General features: G+C 31.7%; 2 protein-coding genes and 1 long non-coding RNA gene across 18 annotated transcripts in view; 2 read left to right on the top strand and 1 right to left on the bottom strand.

The window, feature by feature from the left end:
- Positions 1–887, top strand: part of LOC145185513 (uncharacterized) — a 29,783-nt gene extending 28,896 nt beyond the window's left edge. For all 11 annotated transcript variants that reach the window (XM_080061477.2, XM_080061514.2, XM_080061505.2 and 8 more), the window contains 2 exons: positions 26–128; positions 367–887. In XM_080061477.2, the coding sequence (XP_079917603.2) occupies positions 26–128; positions 367–495 (232 nt within the window). In that variant the 3' untranslated portion in view covers positions 496–887. The remainder of the gene's footprint in view (positions 1–25; positions 129–366) is intronic.
- A 2,889-nt stretch (positions 888–3,776) lies between these two features.
- On the top strand, positions 3,777–12,666 carry LOC145183669 (uncharacterized). 6 transcript variants are annotated; one of them, XR_016449632.1, is made up of 5 exons: positions 3,803–3,983; positions 4,544–4,602; positions 8,221–9,136; positions 9,236–12,256; positions 12,392–12,666. XR_016449632.1 is itself a non-coding variant. In XM_080059113.2 (4 exons), exons 1-3 carry the CDS (start codon positions 3,842–3,844, stop codon positions 12,238–12,240), a joined length of 1,344 nt encoding a protein of 447 aa, XP_079915239.2. In that variant the 5' UTR covers positions 3,801–3,841; the 3' UTR covers positions 12,241–12,256; positions 12,392–12,666. The 6 variants fall into 6 exon arrangements, 4 of the variants coding, with proteins under 4 accessions (XP_089933975.1, XP_079915239.2, XP_079915232.2 ...); XM_080059113.2 differs by lacking the exon at positions 8,221–9,136 and having other exon boundaries at positions 3,801–3,983; positions 11,098–12,256; XR_016449633.1 differs by lacking the exon at positions 8,221–9,136 and having other exon boundaries at positions 9,729–12,256.
- On the bottom strand, positions 3,807–6,422 carry LOC149892455 (uncharacterized). Its single transcript, XR_016449634.1, has 2 exons — positions 5,659–6,422; positions 3,807–4,027 (listed from the first exon to the last, which is right to left on the bottom strand). It is a non-coding gene; the product is annotated as an uncharacterized LOC149892455 (long non-coding RNA).
- Positions 12,667–21,620: the final 8,954 nt, after the last annotated feature.

The raw sequence follows: 21,620 nt of genomic DNA, 5'->3' as shown, positions 1-21,620 counted from the left end.
CATTTCTTCGTTCAATATTTTTCAGCACTGATCAGCAAACGTTCACATTACCTGATCTTGGCAAGCTAAAAAGAGTCAGAATACTGCACGATAACACTGGCTCAGCTCCGAGCTGGTTTCTTTCCAAGGTGAAGTTTTTTTATAATTTGTAGGAGTTTTAGAAATTTTTATCTAACTACTTTAAGGTTTTGTGTGACCTTTGTTTCAATGTTAAAATGAATTATCAGATTAGTTACTTACGATTTTCTAGTCAAATCAAGCTTCGCTAACTATTAATAATTTATTTTTTTTCCCTAGCTTCCATTAGTCCAATCAGGTCGATTATATTCCTATAACTTTACAAAAATCTCTTTAATAATGTTTTAGGTTGAAGTAACGGACGGGGATGGACAAACTGAAGAGTTTCCTTGCAATGATTGGCTAAGCGAAACACAAAGCGGTGGAAAGTTAGAACGTGATTTATTAGCTAAATCAGCAATATCCAGACCATCTTAAGTGAACTTTATCATCCAACATTTACAATGCAAAAATTTTGGGGTCAACGAGCGGAACGTTTTGCCTCAAAGTGTAATAAAACAAATATAACAAATACTAATTGTTTTAATGGCATACAGAATATTAACAAACTGCAGTTAGTTATCAATACAATGTACTGAACGTTTTATGCTCCTGTGGTTGCATATATTTTAAACTTTAAATTAAAGGAATACCATGGAGGAATCTCGAAGAACCTAAAATGCTTGTTTAATTGTCCTTGTAAATCTTGTTTCTTTAGACTTGTAAATAAAAAAATTTTATAACACGTAACTTTTATGCAAATATTTTATGCTAACATTGTACATTGCTTGTAATTTAAGTACATAAATATACTCTTTTACTCTTGTAAATTTTAGTGACTTTAAAACTGGTTGTGCGATACTAATTTGATTTGTGCGAACCCTTAAACGATTTTTGGACATGTTGATGTTAGTCATGATATCAAAACTCTTTCCAGCTATAAGCGTTTATAGTCAGTGTGGCGGGGCACTAGGTGGTCACATAAACTGAGATGAGGATACTTCACAAATATAGTGCTTAAATAGAGACCAAACACTCAGTTCATTAAATTACGGCTAAATAATGTTTAAGGAGGAAAAAACCAGGAAGAAAAATGACAAAAAAAAGATTTTTTTGATTACTTTTTTTTTTTAATTTTATGAAAGATTGACCCTTTAAGTTGACTTTTTAAAAAAAACTTTTGACATACTTGTTTAAATATATAGCTTAACTTTGACATACTTGAGCCCCACTATCATATAAAATTCCCTAGCAACCTCATAGCAACAAGTTTTTAACTTGTTTTGGGAGTGATTATGGACTTGTTTTTTCAATAGCAATTTTGAGATGAAAGCATAAAGTCATCAAGAAAGAATTGCTCTTGTTTTCTCGGTCTAAACTGCATTGATAGAAGTCACAAACCTTATTAAACAGAGCACAAACATTCTTGTTGCTTATTTGATTTTTTTTTGTTAAGATGTCAAGTAAAAAAATTTTATCTAGAAAAGTTAAAAGAAAATGGAATGGATGTCATCCTAATAAAAATTATTCTACTGTTCAGCCTTTAATATCTCTATCTTCATCAGTTGTTCCAACTAGTCTCAGTGCTAAGAAACTAGTTACTGACAATAGTATTGAAAGTTTTGATGATAAAGAAATTGATAACTATTTCGTTTTGATTAATTTTACCATATTAAAAAGTTTGATTTCAAAAACAGTTTGTCAGTGCTGTTATTCTCCTTATTTAATTGAAGATAAATTAAGTCACAGAATGGGTTTTTCTCATTTACTCAATATGAACTGCTCAGCTTGTGGCTGATCTACGTGTACTCTTATGAAAAAATAAACCAGAAAAAAGTAAAAAAAAAACTTTTGAAGTAAATATGCGTGCAGTTATTAGTTTTCGAGAAATTGGTTGTGTTAAATGTACTAAAGTATTATGGTTTAATCGGTTCAGTAATTTGTAAAAAATCAATTTTAGCAAATATTATTGCTAAAATTGATTTTTTACAAGTTACTGAACCGATTAAACCATAACAATATTCTGGATATGCTTTCAAATCAGGGATACCGATCGGCTTTACATTGTTCAAGGAACGATGAAACAAGACCAGTACAAGGCTATCCTGCAGATCAGACTGATTCCACATCTATGAGAGTGATTTCTTAGTAGTGAAAGAATGATTTTTATCCAAGACGGTGTTTCGTGCTACACTTTAAAATTCATAAAGAAATTAATTGCCACTAAGAATATCCCACTGCTTGATTGACCTGATTGATTCAGTTTACTTGATTGATTCTCCAGATATGAAATCTATTAAAAATCTTTGAAAACTTATCGAATGCAAAGTCACTGCTGACATGATAATAAGTAAACAAAAGCTTACAGAACGACTGATCGAAGCTGGGGTCAACAAAGTTGTCGAGATCTAATGGTTAAAGCATTAATCTCAAAGTGCATAAACAGTATACTACGACTTTATTAAAGATGTTTTGAAGCCAGTCGAAAGAAGTCAGTATTAAGCCATGAGTTTCATAACTTGAAATGTCGCTATATAGGTTTTATAATAAAAAAATATATATGATTGTTTGTTATGCACTTTGGATACTCAAAAAATGACAAAATATTGAAAAAATGACAAAATATTGAAAAAATGACAAAATATTGAAAAAATGACAAAATATTGAAAAAATGACAAAATATTGAAAAAATGACAAAATATTGAAAAAATGACAAAATATTGAAAAAATGACAAAATATTGAAAAAAGACAAAAAAATGGAAAAATGAATTTGAGTCTAATAATGAGACTGTATTGTACGTCATACTGTCATCATAGTGTACGTCATACTGTAAATAAAAACAGGAATTAAGATATTTAGATCGTAAAGAAAAAGCTTATAAACTTTTTGTAACTTTTTGGCCAACTATACCTTTAAACTTATTTTAAAATCAAGGAGTCTTGAGGAAGGGGGAGACCTCTTAGATATAACAAAACAATAAAATGAACGGGTTGGTATCATTAGGTGATCTTGTAATTACTGTACTTGGATCTCGATAAATCATATCACCGTATAAATCCTTAAAATTTCCATAAAATAAAAATATCAAAAAAAAAATTTTTTAGTCCATTTCATTCATACAAGAATGAAATTTGAAAGCAGTGCTAACTTCTTGACAAAATATTTTTTATAAATATCACTGCGCATACGGGCTAATTGGCACCTTGGTGAAGAAATTGATAAACTAAACTTTTTATAACTTTTCAAGCTGATGCTTTTTAATATTCCGAAAAAATAAAAAATAAAAAGAAAGCTAGGCCAAATAGTAAAAAAATTTCATCATGTGCTAATCAAGGTAAGCTACAATCAATGATTTTTAAAGAAGTCTTGTTTGTCAAAAGGTTTCCACTCTGCGTTGTAGTGAGTTCTATCGCTAAATATAGTTACTTTTGCAGTCCAATCCTTGAAGTGAAGTAACAGAAATAATTTTAAACTCTTAAATTTTTAAAATTTCAAGGGTTTTTCTCTCAAAGTTCTTTGCCTCCAAAATCTGCAATTATCGGTTGCCAAGGTTTCCATTGTAGACTGCCTTGCACCAGATTTACGATGAATAGTTTCAACTGCAGGTAAAATAACTGCCATCTTTTAGAGCGTTTGTGCACACATTTTGAACATATTTTGCTCTCTGCTTAATTAAGCGTGCTAAAACCACTTGGTCGATTGACCTTCAGCATACGCAGAAAAAACGACACAAAGCTTCAAATTCCATTTGAGCTTTCAATTCAAATTTTTAAAATTTTGCAATGACTTTCGGAAGAGATTTGTTGCTATTTTTGCTGCTGACAGCATTTTTTTTAAAAGCATTTTCTGCCCCTATAAATGATAATCTTGAGAGCGAAGATCTTTTAGATGCTGAGGAGAGTGATAATGAAGATACAAACGAAGGTTCAATTTTTGTTATATCGTTGTTAGCAATAGTTTTTTATTCGCTATTAAAAATGAAAAACTATATTTTTAGTATAAATTTAAATATTATGATTATTATAACTATTTGCAAAAAAAAAAATAAGATTAAAAAAAAAAAAAAAAAAACATCAATCAAAAAACAAGATATTTTTTGTTGTTATCGTTTGCTTTTGATTTCTATGCAACGCTGATGTTTATATATAAGTGATTTTAAAAGTAAGTTTATTATGAATAAACTTATTTTAAAGATAAATAAAAACTTATTTTATTTGTAAAAATGCTTCAATTAAGTACTATTTTGATTGAAAAAATGATCATTGTTGTTAAAAAATCTTTTCTCCAAAAAACCGATAAATTTGTTCATCGCTACAATAACGCAGAGAGATCAGATGTTGATCATCAGATATGATAGCAAGTAAATACCAAAGAGTTTTGGAAAGAAATCATGGTTTTAAGATGATTCTGGGATGGGATGACGTGAATCTATAATTTATTAAAAAGTTAACTTTAAGTTTCCGATTAATCAAATTACATTTTAGAATCTGGCGATGACGATCTAGAAGGTAGTGGAGTCAAATCAGAGCTCGCAGAAGACAAGGTACATTACCAAAACAAATTCATGCAGATATCTGGCTTATTTTAAGTTTAGAAATTAAAATGTCGTGCGCAGAATTTGTGTGCCGTCTTGTGTAAACCTAATCTTGTTTGTGAGTGTTTCTTGTTAACGCATGCGCGTATAAGTATTTACTACAAGATTTGACTTTAAATCTCGATTTAAAGAGCATTTTGGCTCCTTTTATCTTCTCAGTTTTTATTTTTACTTGTATTTAATCTATATTACAAAGTTTTACTGACATAAATTAGTGACTTAATTAGTGACTGGTTTTACTACTAAAATTTCTTAGCATGTAAAAGCATGGGGAGTATAAATACATCCATAGGCTTTCACATAATTTACGGATTTTATTTTCCAAATATTGTGCAAATGATTCTTAATAAGTCGAAAAGTTTATTAGTTCTCGTGTAAGGATTAAAGCATGAAATCTTAGGAGAGGGTTATTAAAATGCAGCTTTGTAACTATCTGAGATTTAAAGACAGAGTTGGTAAAAGTAACGTTGCGAATGAGTTCAAATATAGATAAAGTATAATAGTTGAAAAATAAGGATATGGTAAAAAAGAAATCAGGTTATTGAGGCTTAAAAAACATTTTAATCAGATTTCATCTTACTTTAAACTATTATGTCACATGACTGACATGCATCAACACTTTTCTTTTGTTTAAACAAAAAGAAGAAGAAAAAAAAGGAAACAAAGAAAATAAAGATAAAACGATGTAAAAATTTTTTGTTAGATTTCTTTGCGGCGTGAAAACAAATAAAAATATTATAATAACTCATACTGAATTTCTCCAGAGGAATAAGTAATCATCTGAGGTAACTTGTTTACCTTCAGGGCTCTGTCTATTGTAAAGCTTTCTATTGATTGATTTTAGATTTTTTTTGAATAACAAGACTATTTTTCGTTGTTTTGTTTATTTTTTTTTTTTTTTTCTTATCTAGAATTTAAATTAATTTGATGAAGACGTCAACAAAGATTTTCCTTCATAAAGCTTTTTTAGTATTAATATTTTTTAACTTAAAATTGACAACTTACGTTTTTTTTAGTTGGTAAAACTTCTTGAACAGTTTCATGAATATTCATAAATAAATTTAGTAACAGTAACCAATAGCAACCAATAGGTTTTTTAAAGGTTTCCTTTTTCCTCGGATTTCATTTTCGTGATGTTTGGCATCACTCTAAAAAAGGTTAATTTAAAAAACAACAAAAAAAACAACAAATAAAAACTATATTTATTTTATTTTTGATAGGATGAATGGATATAAATAGTATGAATGGATATACATACAATTCAATGACACCCATCGCATGCATGTATAGGTGAAAAATAAAACCAAATGGAATCCAGTAGTTTTGTTTTGAAGTTCAGTTCAGGTTTATTGCAACATAATTCAACAAGAATATAAGAAAGTGGCTAAACTTGACTTGCTTTTTGTTATTCGTCTTCCTATTGGTTAATACGTTGTTTCATCCTATTGGCTTGTTTATCGTCTCCTCATCTCAATGGCTATTCTAACGGAGAATCTACTACAGATATTAGATTTTCAGAGAAATACACGATAAATGATACCAAATGCTTTACGCGCTATTAGTTGTACTTTAAGGATTTTATTCAAATGCGGCAAGAAGCCTAAAATTAATCGCAACCTTCAGGAGAAGAAGCTATATAAGCTTAAAGAACAATTACGATTGTTACAACCAATGAGTTGTAGTAAATACTTATATGCGCGTTACACCTGAGGTTGCTAAGTATATCATCACAAATAGTTTTATAGTCTGTTAAATTTTTATCAGGACGAAGATAATCGTCAAAGCCACTCGCATAAAAATGAAAACTCATCTCAAAAAACAAAAAACGTTAAAAATGCAGAAACAAGAACATGTCGCGGTCGCGGCTGTGGTGGTGGTGAAGACGAAGATGAATGGAAGCATCATGAAGAGGACGACGATTTGCATCATCACCACCATCATGGTCATCATGAACATGAACACGAACACCATCATCATGGGCATCATCACGGATTTATTCATGAATGGGGACAAGAAGAAGGAGGAGAACATCATGGGCATGAAGGTCATGGTCATCACGAACATTGCCATGAACATGAGCATGAACATCAACACGAACAGCACGAAGGGCACGAGGGTCACGAAGGGCACGGTCATCACCATGAAGATGACTGCGAAGAATGCGGAGGTTATGAAGGTGGTGGTGGTGGACGTGGAGGTGGTGGATGGTTTATTAAAAAAGAACTACCTGATAATATTGCTAATCGTCGTCAAAATGTTTATGAAAGACTTCCACTAGCTTATCATTGTCGAGATATAGTGAGTAAAAGTGGAAAAGATTTGCCGACTAAACGTTTTTGTGTTCCGCTTAATCGAAGAGCTGCTATAGCCTGGGGAGATATTTCTTCTGAAAAAAAATTTTCTAAAAGCAATAGAAATAAAAAAAGAGACACATTAGAAAAGGCTACTAAAAAGCAAACAGTGCATATTGGCTACGGTTATGCCAGTGGAGACAACTACAGATTAGGCTACCAATTAGGAGGCATGGGAGGCCTAGCCTCTTCATTTTCTGGGGTTGTTCTCCCAAATAGAAATTTTGGTGCAAGAGAATCTATTAAAAAATCAAGAATTAATTCCAGAACCAACATTGTTGGAAATGGATTTGGAAAAAGAACAGATTTAGGAGGTTTTGAACCAACTGTTAACAATGCAGGTGGGTCATCAACACCATATGGACACCCGGTAACTCATCCTGGATTTACCACAATGGGCTATCCCGGTCTTGCAATGGCATCAGCAGATGTCAGAAACAAAATACTACAGCCCCAAAATCAGAAAGTATCAGAAAGTATATTCGAACAGCAGCCAGTGTTCATTCAAGGTATTGGTTTGAGTAGTCTTCAGGGAGTTCTAAGTTTAAATGCGTTTCAGGTTTTAGATTTTTTTTTTTTTGGAAGTTTTACATTTTCAGAATTTTATTTTGGTTTTAGATTTCCAGTTGGATAATAGGAACCAACATTTTGAAACGCAAACCAGATATGTTTCCGTACTAGCAGAATAATGTAATCCAATGCGTGAGTGTAATATCGAGCTAATATCGTAACGACTGAGCTTCTCCGTTAGTTGCATCTTCGTTCTTCAGCAGTTTGCTAGATGTATTTGTATCTATTCATGTAACATATCCAAGCAATAAAGAAGTAAAAAAAAAAAAAAAAACAGAAACTACCTTTTTGTTAGTTTTGACGTCATCGTTTTAATGACATCGTTCTTCGCAAATCTTCCTTCGTTATTTTCGTTGATAGTTCGCTGTAATGATTGAAGATTATTAAAATATATTTATAAATATTTAAAAATGCAAAAATTTCTTTCCCGATGTTGGAATAATTCTTTTGCGATTCTATTTAGTTTTTAAAACGAAAATAAATCAGTTCAACAAGAAATTGAATGAATTGTTTTCGTTTCAGAGAAAGGCAGGCAATCGCTGTCTTCGGCGCCAAAATGCTCTTTGACCGAGATTTTTTGAATTTTTTGCGATTGCTGGCGTCGTTTACGTGTTAGTATTTTCTGTTTTTGCTTTTATTAAACCAGAGTTTAAACGAGAGTGGAACGAACAAAAACAAATCATCAATCTTCAGAAAAGTTAGCAAACGAAGCAATTTGCTCGCTGATATTAAAAGAGTTGAAAAAAAAAACTTAGAAGCGATCACAAAAAAAGATGAAAATGCTCAAGCAAGGACTGGATGCGGCTGTTGCTGCAACGGCAAGCACGAACATGACCATTGCCACAAAGAAGAAGAATGTTGTTGTCATTGTCATCACGGACACCACGAAGAATGTTGCAATCATTGTCATCACGGTCATCATCACGGTTTTATACATGAGTGGGGTTATGAAGAAGGAGGCGAGCATCACGGACATATCGGATGCGAAGACTGTCACCATTGCCATGAGCATTGTCATGAGCATTCTCATCATGATCAACATCATCACCAAAATCATTGTCATCATGAGCCAGATTGCTGTTGCGGTTGGGGCAAAAAACATAGTTTACCAGATAGTCCGATCGCTTTTCATTGTCGAGATATTATTGAAATGAAAGACAAAAAAGTTTTGAAACGCTTTTGTCTGCCAGTAGGTTATGCAGGTTTTTCTTTGCCGTATCAGCAAGCTTATCCAAGTGTCGGCCTTAATTTATGGGGGTGGGGCTCAACTTGGACAAAAAATAAAATTCTTGGCAATAATGCAACAAATACAAATAAAACAAAAGAAATTAAAAAAAGTAATAAAAATGAAAAAAGTTTAAAACAAAAAAGAAATATTTATGTAGATTACGATGGTAATCGAGAAGAAAATTTCATAAGAGGTTATCAAGAGGCTTGCAATGGCGATGTTTGCCCCTTTTATAACGAGAATAGTGATCTTTTACAACGGCGATCTGGTATCGTAAATAGAAAAGAAGATGAGATTCCATATGAGAGAGGAATAACAAAACGATACTTTCAAGGTATGAATTCATGAGGTTTTTTAGATTGGACTAAAATGATGCAACCATTTACTTTACACCCTAAAAAAACGAATATAAAATTGTTTACTATTTTTTTAGGTTCTTTTGAAGATGGAATGAAGTCTGGTGTTTACGTCTCAGTCGATCAAAATTAGAGTTGCGCAATAACTTTTTTAAACTTTTAACGTTTGATGGTCAAGCAGATGGAAACCATCAGCAAAAGTGACCGAAATAATTGAAATTTTTTTTAATATAAAATTTTATTTGCTGTTTTATATCACAATCACTTTTTTCATTATTTTTTTTTCCTGTCCATTTTTTCATTCACTGACATCTACCGAGAATGTACCAAGTGAAGTTTCTATTATAGTGATGTGACTCTTGGAATGTCTTGATGTTCAACTTCTTTCTTGATTAAGTATTCTTTAAAATTGTTTAGCATTAAGAAACTCAAGAGGTATCTTTTTTGGTATCTTTTTTCCTTTCACCAAATTCAAAAGCAGCAAATCATCGTGTAAATTTTCACCTTGTAGTAAATACTTAGTGCGCGGAAGTTTTCTTAATCTTTGATCACGTTTTGTGTGCACTTTAGAAAAGAGATTCTGTAAATTATCAAAATGTAGATGACCGAGATGCAGAGGATCTCAATGAAAATAAGAAAACTGCAACTGTAGAGAAGAAAAGCTGTACTAAAGCTTGTTCACGAAGTCCAGAATGTCGTTCTTGTCGTGAAGATGATTGGGATGGTGAGGACAAGGATTATCATGCAGAAAAGCTTGATGAAAATTATCACAGTCGTCATCATGAGAAACATCGCTACGACCATGAACATCATTATCATGGGCATCATCATGGTTTTATTCATGAATGGGGTCAGGAAGAAGGAGGCGAGCACTATGGAGATGAAGGTCATGGACAAAATGAATACGAAGATGAGAATGCTCACGGACATCGTCACCATGATGAGTCAGAAGAGCATAAACACCGACAGGAGGAGGAGGATGATGACAACGAATACCACGGGAGAGGATACAACCAAAGAGGATGGTATCGTGACTTTGTTGAAAAGGATAACATCGATGCGCCAAACTAAAATAGGTTGATAATGCGCGCCATTAAACGTAACTAGTCAAAACATTTTACTTTGATAACTTTCAGAAAATGAAAGTCCGGTGGGTTGAATTAACAATGAAAGACAGATATGAGTTTTTTAATTGCTGCCAAAAACATTTGCTACAAGCTCAAATTTTATCAACATTAAAGTTAAAAACTCAGTAAATTCCACACTTAGTAATTTGTAATAGAAAAAAGAAATTTTTTTTTAAACAAGGTTTCTTTTTCAAAACGAAGTGTGCTAATTTTCTTTGAGAAAATTTCAACTAGTCTTAATTAAAACTAATAGAAAACTATATTGAGCTAGTGGAAACAAAGCTTCATTATACAATAGTGTAAAAAGGACATTAGTTTAAAAAAAGGAAAGAGCGAAATTAATATTTTTCTTTCGAAAACGGATAATAATTCGTTGTTTCCCTCGTCATGTTATTCACAGAACTTATCTAGGGTTATCGCGTGGTTCAAATAAAATGATCGAACAAAGTAATCTGGGTAAGAATGTTTCGCATGTCAGATCTTATATTTTTACATAAAGTAAAAAATTTCGGGAGCTCGGATCTTTTCTTTTAGAATAACCTTTTCTTGCATTTTTCCACGCACATATCGTAATAACTTTGTATTGACGTAAATTGACCCACGCACGAATCAAACAATGGTTAATTATGCAAAACCTGCCTCATGCATGAAATTATGCAAAACCTGCCTCATGCATGAAAGACAAAAATATGTAGACAAAAATAATTTATTTTTACTTTTGAATTTATATGATAAAACTTGTAGTGAATACTTCTGCGCGTGTTTATTTTTTTTTTCTAATTCTCATTATAAGAAATCTTTTCTCAATGTAGGATAATAAAGATGAAGTCGTTGAAGGTTCGGCGTTAGGAAAACCTGTAAGTAAAGAAAAGAAGCAAAAGTTTAAAAAGCAAGTTAAAGGAATAAACATACTCGAAAACACAGATGCTGCTTTAAAATCGAAAGCGACTGAAAAACCGGTATGTCGTACATGTCACGGTGAAGGCTGCAAAGAGCGCTGTCATCATCACGAAGAAGACTGCCACGATGAAAATTGCTGTCATTGTGAACATGATCATGAAGAAGATGAGCACGAGCATCATCATCACGGTCATCATCATGGATTTATTCACGAATGGGGAGATGAAGAAGAAGGTGAACATCATGGCCATGAGGGTCGTGGTCATCATTGTTGCGATCATGAAAATTGTCATAGGCATTGTGATGATGATTGTGACGGACATTGTCACGAAGGAGAGAATCATCATCATCATGATGAAGGCGAAAATGGGGAAGGTTATGGTTGGTGTAGAGATGTTATTCAGACTAGTAAAAATGGTAAAGTTGAAAAAGTTATTCAACGGTTTTGTGTGCCTTTAGGTTACCAAGGCGGTTTTGGTGGATATCCATACTTTTATGGGTATCCAGGAGTCGGTCTCGGTTTGTATGGTTGGGGGTGGCCGTGGATTAAAAATAAAGTGCCGGGAAGCGTAGGGGTCAAAACTCCTGTTAAAAACCCCAAAGAAAAAGAAGCGAATAAAACCAAAAACAAGATTAAAAAAGACACTGCAGCAACTAAAAGACAAACTGTCCATGTCGGTTATGGTTATGCGAGTGGTGATAATTATAGACTCGGTTATCAAGAAGGGGGCATGGGAGGACTTTCTTCAAACACCTTAGATGATGATGAACATAGATACGATTTTAATCATAAGAAATCCACAGTTCAAAAAAGACATAGGTTAACATTTAATACAGAGATGCAACATCAGCATGCAACGCCGTATGGGCATCCGGTTACGCATCCTGGGTTTACTACAATGGGATATCCCGGACATGCCTTAGCATCTGTAGATGTGAGAAATAAAATTGGGAGATTGAAACGTCAAATTTACAGTCAGTCTCCACCGCTAGCCTTTCAAACACACGAATATGTAATGCCGAATATTTTTCAAAATCCGTTTTTGAACTACTGATGCTGAACTGTTTGAGGTATTCATGTTTTTTTTATGGTACACTCTGCGGTTGTATTTGATACTATTGCTATTAAACGTAATTACAACAGGTTGCTTATGAGTTGCTTTTGCTGTGGTTTTCTCTGAATTAGTTGTTGTTTTTTTTTATTAGATAATGAAAGACGATGTTCAGATATAGTCGATGTTCAAAACTTTAATGATAGCTGCGAACAACCTCACCTAGACAAAATCTAGCGCGAAGAGTCATTTACCTTATCCAGTTAAGCCTTTATTTTAAACATTGAATAAATATTAGAGTAAATGAAACAGGAAATTCCCGAGATGTTTGTAAGAATTTATAAAGTATTTGTGAAAGTAGTTTTTGCAATATTTTCAAGAGGCGTTTGAAGTACTTCGATAAAGAGAATAGACTTAATCGTATTTTAATGGTCTTTTTTTTTAGGCCGTAATTTAAGTTTTTTTAATGAAATACTTCCCTCTCCCCTCACAAATAATTAATTTTAGTGCTTTTCAATTTGCTGAAATAAAATCAAATCAAAATAGATCTTTATGTAAAAAATGTAGCAAAATAAAAAAGATTTTCTTACGGAGTAGATTTCAATTGCGTAAATCCTTTCATTATTGAGTTTTGAAAAGAAAGATAACTTACTACAAATTATAAATAATTACAAATTATAAATAATGCAATAGCAGATTCCCTTTGAAATAAAGTAAAATTCCCACTAAAAGAATCAAATACAACAAAACTTTTTATTTTTTATAAACTTTTTATAAGAGTTTTTTAAAAAATTGTTATTTGTGAATAATTAGGCTAATTTATGCAAATTATGAATATTTTTCAAATGTAGTTATCAGAACTTTCCGTTATTCTTCAGGAGAGCTATTCTGAAAAAACATTTCAATTATTTACGCTTTTCTTTTTTTTTTTTAAGAAGTCCATAAGAAAACGAAGATTGAAAAATTCCTTTATACAAGCAAAAATTGATTGAAACTTTTAAAAAACTTGAGCTGACTAAAATATTTTCTAACAACAAGAAACATACACACGCGAAAGATAAAGAAAATAAAAAAACCCTTTTGTAACATACCAATAACTATACATATAACATTGGTGTAGTAGTAATACCAATATTATTATAAAACTCTTGTTGAATATCGAATAGATTTCCACCATCTTCAATGATCATCGTCTTCCAATTAATGCTCATCCCCAAGTAGCAGCGCTCGTATGGGTCTGTGCCGGCTACGCCAGTTCTGGCGATCCATTTACGAGACATTAAAGTTCCATGAAAGGCACGCCGTAGCCGATATGAACCATTATTGGACCGTAAAAGCCTATTTTTTGTAACTATTTTACTTTAAAAACCTAAATCTTCAAGCGCAAGAAGAGCGGTGGTTGAGTTTGGAACCAAGCGCAAGAAGAGCGGTTGTGGATGTTGAAACTAGGGAAAGTTGATTACACCAAAAAAATACATTCCCTTAAAAATGCTGCAATAGTATTCGCACTATACTCAGCGCCCGAAGAATTGTGTCTACCAGTGAAGAATTGTGTCTACCAGTGAAGAATTGTGTCTACCAGTGAAGAATTGTGTCTACTCAGAAGATAAAAAAATTAATGACATGAATATTGAAGAATATATTCTAATGATCTCTACACACAACTCATGCTTAATTAAACAAATTGAATTTGCAACGTTAAAAAGAGCAATTGACGAAAGAGAACCATCATTAGGAGTGAAAGTAAATGAAAGAAATTCATATGACTTAGATGATTCTGGAAGCTCCATAATAGTGGTTCATACCAAATGCATCGAACCCCCAGTATAAAAAAGCCAAATATATATCATCACATTAGATTACATTACACCTAGATAAGATTACCTGACACTAATGAAATTTTATACAAACTACGTTGATTGAAAAATAAAAATGACTGCGCGGAAGAAAAAAATGACATTAATCATGGCAATTAAGGAAGTACTCCACAAGTTAACAACGTTTAACTATTGACCAGAGCAGGGCAAATAAAATAAACAACTTCAAAAACAAATTCTGTGAAACAAGCAGCAACGTTGTCCTAAGCTCTTCTAAATTCCAGGAGACACCAACTGCAATGCTGAAAAAAATTTAGCATATACCATGATTAAAAAATAAAACTGTTAAGCGAAAGTTTCACGCCACAGAGTTAACATAATTGCAAAATCTGGAACATACCAAATCTAAGAAAATAAAGGAGATTAAAAAAATGTTATGTATGCACAATCATGTAATTGACATGCATAATCATGTAATTGACATGCATAATCATGTAGTTAACATGCATAATCATGGCAAAAACAATGAGCAATGTAAAAGTAAACATTTTTTTCTCAGTTGTTTAGAAGACTTTCATAAGCCAAATGAAGGTGACAACTGGATCGAGTTGGCCTCACGTGCTGTGTACTGGAGTATTTCCAAAAATAATTTCTTTTTCATTTTTGTTTTTGATGTTGATTTCTTTCTCTTGACTTTTCATTCTTCTTACTTGAATTTCTTAATTTGTATTTTTTAATTACATTGATATTACTTTATGAGTTCTTTAAAAAAAAAAAAAAATCAAGTTCAACAATTATTTTAATAAATAAAACTTATAAAAAAAAAAAAAAAATTATAAAATTTATAATTTATAAATTTATAATGCTCTGATAGGAAAGAAAAGTTTTGTGATTATTTCACACAAAAAAATTCTAAAAATCAAAAAAAAAACAAACAAACAAAAAAAAGCCGTATAATAAAATAAAGTTTCTTGAAAGTTTGGAGGTGTTCGGATGATTTAAGACATGTCTGGCTCTTATCAGTGTTTGGTTGCACCACTACACATTTCTTTTGAACATAACTTTTTTTGGCAAATAATTCACTAAAATGAAGGTTACCTGGCAAGAGCTGTTAAAAATTAAAATAATATTTTTTTACGACGTAAAGGGTCATGACGGATTTTGTCTTATCTGAAAAAGGAGAATATCTTTAAAAATAAACAAAATGATCTCTATGCACAACTTTTGCAATAACGTTCAGTCTAGTAACGTTCAGTCTAGTACACTTCAATAATTGTTATTATTCACTTGTGATTTGTGGTACGATTAGAAAATCCGAAGCTTTCTATAAACTTCCGGCATCGCCCCTAACACTAAAAGGAGCAAACATTGTAAATAACGATTAGCAACTAAAGGTTTGTTTTTTTTTGTCGGGTGAAACCATGTGATCAAATTAAAATTTTTACATAAAAATATCAGGTTGTGATCAAATAACAAATGTTGAAAAGCTAATAATGGGAATGGGTAATAACTATCATTTTCTGTGTAATGTACTTGGTATATGTTAACTCAGTATATCTTAAAACCTTAAAAATACTAATACTTTCAGGTACATACATACATACATACATACATACATACATACATACATACATACATACATACATACATACATACATACATACATACATACATACATACATACATACATACATACATACATACATACATACATACATACATACATACATACATACATACATACATACATACATACATACATACATACATACATACATACATACATACATACATACATACATACATACATACATACATACATACATACATACATACATACATACATACATGTCATAATTATAAAAAAACCAAGTTTTGAAAGTATAAGGAAAAGTTGCAAAACCAAAATAGTTTTCATTAATTATTTGTCTTCAGTCAACCTTGAAGTTTTAATTGGTGGTGAGTCTAAATAAAAACTATACAAATATAAGAGAGAAATTTTTCAAATTTCTTCCTCAAATTTCCATTTAATCTTTTTTTATATGATATTATATGATAAATACATTAGATTGTGTATGAAACACAAAGTGTTGGATTAATACTGAAAAACCTTGTTTCTTATAGGACAATGAAAAATAAATATCAAGCACTCTTCAAAATCCAATATATGGGAATGAGATCATTATATTAAGCAGATTATTTCATTGTAAACATAAGAAATGATAATATTAAATACTAGTTAATCTTTTTTTCCTCAATAATTGATTAGTTTAAATAATTAATTGTATTAAATCTCACAACAAGCTTTTGCTAAATTTTATTCTTTCATCAAGCTTCTCCATTTTAAATTTTTAGAAAATGCCTTGGAAAACTTTTGGAAGTTGACAAAGGCTGATATATGCAAGGTTATGTAAAGCACGTGGTAGATCAGACTGATGGAAGGGCCAGTAAACCTAGTTTTATCGCAGTTTGGAAGACAATCTTTAACTGTATTTTGTTTTAGAAATAAAATATTTTACTACTTTATGTTAATCTACTTCAATTTTTATTTCCTAAGCACAAGTAAGTTATATCTCCTGCTTTGTTAGAATCAAAGGTTCAGATGTCTGTGCTTGGGAGTAATGAAAAAATAAAAATATTAAGATTAATATACACCAAGGTTGACCTTCAGCTTTTTTGTATTATAGGCAAGTGACAAATGCCCCTTAGAAGTCAGAAGGCTTGTTAAAGCTCCAATTAGGATAATCTCAGCTTTTTCTATTTCTACCGCGCAAAGTTCGAATTTCGCAAAAAAAAAAAAAAAAAAAAAAAAAGTAAACAAAGTTGAAAAGGTTTCGAACATTTAAATTCGAATCAAAAAACATGGCTAAACTGTACTTTTACATGAAAGCTGAAATTTTAGGAGGTCTAATAGAAATTCATCACTCTCAAAAAAGAAAAGGTATGAAAATTTTTATTGCCGATTTCATCACATTCATAATAACCCGATAACCCGAAACAATAATCGAACGGGTTAACGAGCACCAACAGCTGTGGAATCGAAACCGATAAGTTATCGGTGCCTGTTCGGGTATTGAATTTTTTTAATATCTGAAAACCCTTTCGGTTTTTGTCTTTATCACCATTTGGGGTCCCGAAGTTTAGTAAAAAAATTTTTAAAATAGCGAAAATCGCTAAGTCACTAAAATTTCTACGAATTATTGCTTACGGTAATATTAGCTTTGGAAGAGTATGTGAAATGTATAAACTAAAATTTAAAAAAGTACTGAATTAAACCTATTTATGCTAGAGATAAAGAAGTATTTTAATAAACAGATTGAGTCCACAGTTAATTAAACAACATGACTTGATGAAAGAGGTTAAATGATTTGAAAATAAACGCAATTTTGGCACCAAAAATTAACTTTCTTAACACATTAGTTGCCTTAGTTATCATAGTGATAAAACACTGGCAAATATAGCATTTTCACCTAGGAATTTTAACCTAACACTGATTACAAAATAAGCATTTAAAATTTGGAGATGTACTGTTTGTTTTCATGAGATTTTTAGCATGAAATGAATTAAAAGAAAACTGAAACATTGTTTAAAAACTTATTTTCGACAAGTTTTTGTCATGCATGTCCATACAGGGGCGGGTTTGGTCACTTACCAAGGGGGGGGGGGGGGGGGGGGCTAAAGTTTAAAAATTTACCTAGTCGTATTTTACGTCTATTTAGTCGTATTTTAATTCACATAAAGGGTCGTCTTTAAACTACGGATCTTGTTACAAAAGCATTACGATGGGGGTAAAATTGGTCAAAGTTGGTTGACGTAAATTATGGACTATTCTTAATGGTTCTACTCATTCTCTCGCGTGCTTAATATAGGGGAGAACCTATTGCGTGCTTAATAACTTTTCTTACCCACGCCAAGCTTTTTAAGCTTGTTTATTAATTTCTTATTTGTTACCAACAAAAGTTTGATTGATGTCAATTTCATTAAGTGAGATTGATTTAAGTATCGCTTTACTTCTTTGCCTTTTTTAACATGTGTTGAAAAAGGATAAATAAAATCAGATCCAGGCAACCAATTTTTTTGAACTAATCTATATCTTGTATTCTGATTTAAAGACTTTGAGTTTATATAATATCCAATATCCTCAATAAAAGTTAAAGGTTCTAAAATATCTTTTTCGATACTGCAAGCAGTGTTTTTTTCATTTTCAGATAATTGAGAAGTGCACGGTATCGGAATGGTTAAGTTCTCTGTTATATTAACTTGTTCTGATAAAATGTGTTTCTTGTTAAAATATGTAGAAATATTGACTTGTTTTCTTTTTGCATTAACTGGGTTTTTACCATTTCCATTGGCATTGCTCATTTGTTAAAAATTTTGTGTAAAACTTTAAAATAACACTTGACATACAACACATAAAACTTAAAAATATCCCTTAAAATTTAAAAAATTAAATTTAAAATTAAAAAATAAAAATAAAAAACATGGTTATAAACAAATACAGAAGAATAAACTACAATGCAAACTATATGACACCGCTTTATAATAACAATCTAAGTTGCAATGCATTATGGTTTAGAAACTTATTAACTTAAAAATGCAAGAAGCATTCAAGCGTTTTTCCAATAAAACTAAAACTAAGTTATGTTGCATAACTTATGTATATGCATTTATGCATAACTTATGCATATAAAGATCATTGATATATTTTATTACTCGCTTTAAAAAAAATATAACATTGTCCCAAGGGGGGGCTACTACCCCCTTAGCCCCCCCTTAAACCCGCCCCTGTGTCCATAACGTTAATTACATCAACAGAGGCTTCCTAGATGTCACCACCAGGTTCCTCATTTGGAATTGATGAAGACCTTTTAGTTTCTAAGCAGAATTTGAGCAGCATTTTTCTCTCAAACTGAGAGTAGTTGCTTTTGATGAAAAGCAGTTTTTCAGCCTTCAGAGGATCTTTGCGATTTCTTCCCTTTGTGGCTGTCAGGCTGGCAGCGGTGAACAAGCGCTGTAAGGATGCTGAACTTGCAGGAATGCTCAGGATAGCAAAGACAGCCTTGGAAAGAAATGGATAGACGTTCCGTTTTGTCACCCAGAACTGAATTGGCTTTCCCATCCATGTAGAAAGTGCCTCAGCATCATTTTCAAAGGCAAAAAGCTCTTCTTTCAATCCAATCGCTCTCTTTTTCTGCTTCTTTGGCTGGATGAAGTTCAAAGAGAAACTTCCATTTGCTCGCATTTCTTTTAATTATTCGCAACTAATTGCATTACTTCAGATCATTTGTAGCACTTATTTTTACTAGCAACTTTAGATGTAACTTTTACAATTGGCACGTCTAATGGTGGATTGGAAACTTGCACAAAAGTAGACTACAGCCAGTTACATTGCAATTTTTGACTGACAGTATTTTAAAATGACTTTTCACTCATTTTTGTAACAAGGGTCCGAGTAGTTGGCAACCAGGTAGACAACTAATCAGAGTTGAGCATTTCAAATAAAGAGTGAGATGCAATAATTTTGCCAACCGGATTGCGTGAATAGCACGAGGAAGTATATTAAATTTTGTTTAACTGCCAAAAGGCCAAGTGAAAGTGTAAATATTGTGATTATTACGGTTATATTCCCCTTTTTTAGAAATCAATTATTTATGAACATAATGGATCTTTTTCACTGAAAACCCGTCAGAACCGTACGGGAATTGTTATTTTAACGGGTTCGGTTACCGATAGGATACCGATACCTCTCGGGCACCGATAATTTAAATTACCCGAAATATTGAGTCCGGGTCGGGTATTAAAAATTTCAACTACCCGATCTTATCGGCGTTATCGGGTAATGCACGTTCGGGTAATAGGAGCCCGGTAAAATTGTTTTTGGCTTTTATCAGTGTCCGCTCCCCGTTCGGGTCAGGTCTCGTTTGGTTCCTATCGGGACCCGGACATTCCCTAGGTTAGTGAAGCAAGAAAAGGATTTTCTGAGCAGTATTTTCTCAAAAAGCATGGAACATTTTTGGAACCTCAAGTTCAATAAAAACATACACTTTATAATAGGTAAATATAAAGATTTATATTTAATAAAAATAATACTTTGTTTTTATGAAATATAATGTTTATATTTACCTGTATATTTTTATCTATTATCGGCTGTTTCTGTAAAAAAAATGTCGGCTTTTGAAAACTGTATACTTGACGTCAAATTCTTAATGTGATCAATCCCGCGAGGTGAAAAACGTCTCACGCGTTTAAACAAAAATAACATGTAAAAAAAACGAAATTTTCTCAGACTGGCCTTAAATCACCCGAGTGTCACGCTCTCTCCTGAATCTCTTAACTGATATTCAGTAAGAAAAATTATCTTTAAAGAAATTCTTTTTGAAGAAAAAATCACTTTGAAGAAAAGTTGTTTTTGAAGAACTTATTGTAGAAAAATCAATTATTTTTCATATGAATAATGTAATCTCTCCTTTATATCTTAGCAATCTCTCCTTTATATCTTACTAAGATAATCTTAGCAATCTCTCCAAGCAAATTGACAATCTCCCCTCGGGAGTTCAATCAAGTTTAAATTTACCCAAGACTTCTTTTGATTTTAAGAAAATTCCGAAGAAGGTAGTTCACAAAATATTGAAAGTTGATTTGGTCAATATCAGTGGGGTAAAGTTGCCTACCCTAATTTTTTACCCTGTGATACCCTGAATTTGTCAACTGCTTTACGTCACTTCATCAGATGACTCTTAGGAATTAATTCAAAACTTTTGCCTTTTCTTTTTTTTCAAAAATTTTGAACCAGATTCCAAAAATGACAAATACTTAACAGCACTCGAACCGAACCCACACTACAAATAATCCAGACTAAAATTCAACTAGAAAATTTAGGTTTTTTCTTTCTCTAATAAACCCGCTACTGATGATAATATCTTTCATCATGAAAAATATTCATGACTCTTTTTGTAAATACTCCTGGCATTAATCACTAAGGCAAAAAACAATTCAAAAATATGTCATCAAAATACTAAGTAATTCAAAAATATGATTTATGTGAAATTTTTCACACAGATACTTCTATCATCGACCCCACGATTTTTAATGTTTAAAACCGCTTTTTAAATTTTGCTTCAGACTAAGCGATGCATTAATTATATTTGACAGCCAACAGGAATTCGTCCAAAAAGTTATTTTAAAAATAACTAATACAAAATGAACTGAATGCAAACGTTTGCAAAGATCATTTGCAAAAATTTCAACACTATTAACAAAAATATAATATAAGTTATTTCATTTCAATTTTAAGTGGCAATGTAGGAGTGAGGTTTGAAAACTCCTTGTTAGAATTTTTTTTTTCAGACATCGATAATATTTTACGCCAGTTATTTTTAATCAGACTTTTGTATACATATGAATAAGCACACACATTTATTGGTCAAAATCAAGCATATGAATACATATATATTCATTTTTCCTTGTTTTTACAAAATATGGTATAATTTATGCCAGTAAGAATTCGGCTCAGACTTCTAATGAAATATCGCGTAAGGGAAAAGCATCGAACATTTTTAATATTTT

This window comes from Hydra viridissima, unplaced genomic scaffold, assembly GCF_058129835.1.
Source record: "Hydra viridissima isolate aposymbiotic clone 2 unplaced genomic scaffold, HvirCarnegie_v1 scaffold_2, whole genome shotgun sequence".
In the NCBI taxonomy this organism is placed as follows: domain Eukaryota; kingdom Metazoa; phylum Cnidaria; class Hydrozoa; order Anthoathecata; family Hydridae; genus Hydra; species Hydra viridissima.
The sequence above is the reverse complement of the archived record's forward strand: the minus strand, read 5'-3'. Positions and strand labels throughout refer to the sequence as shown.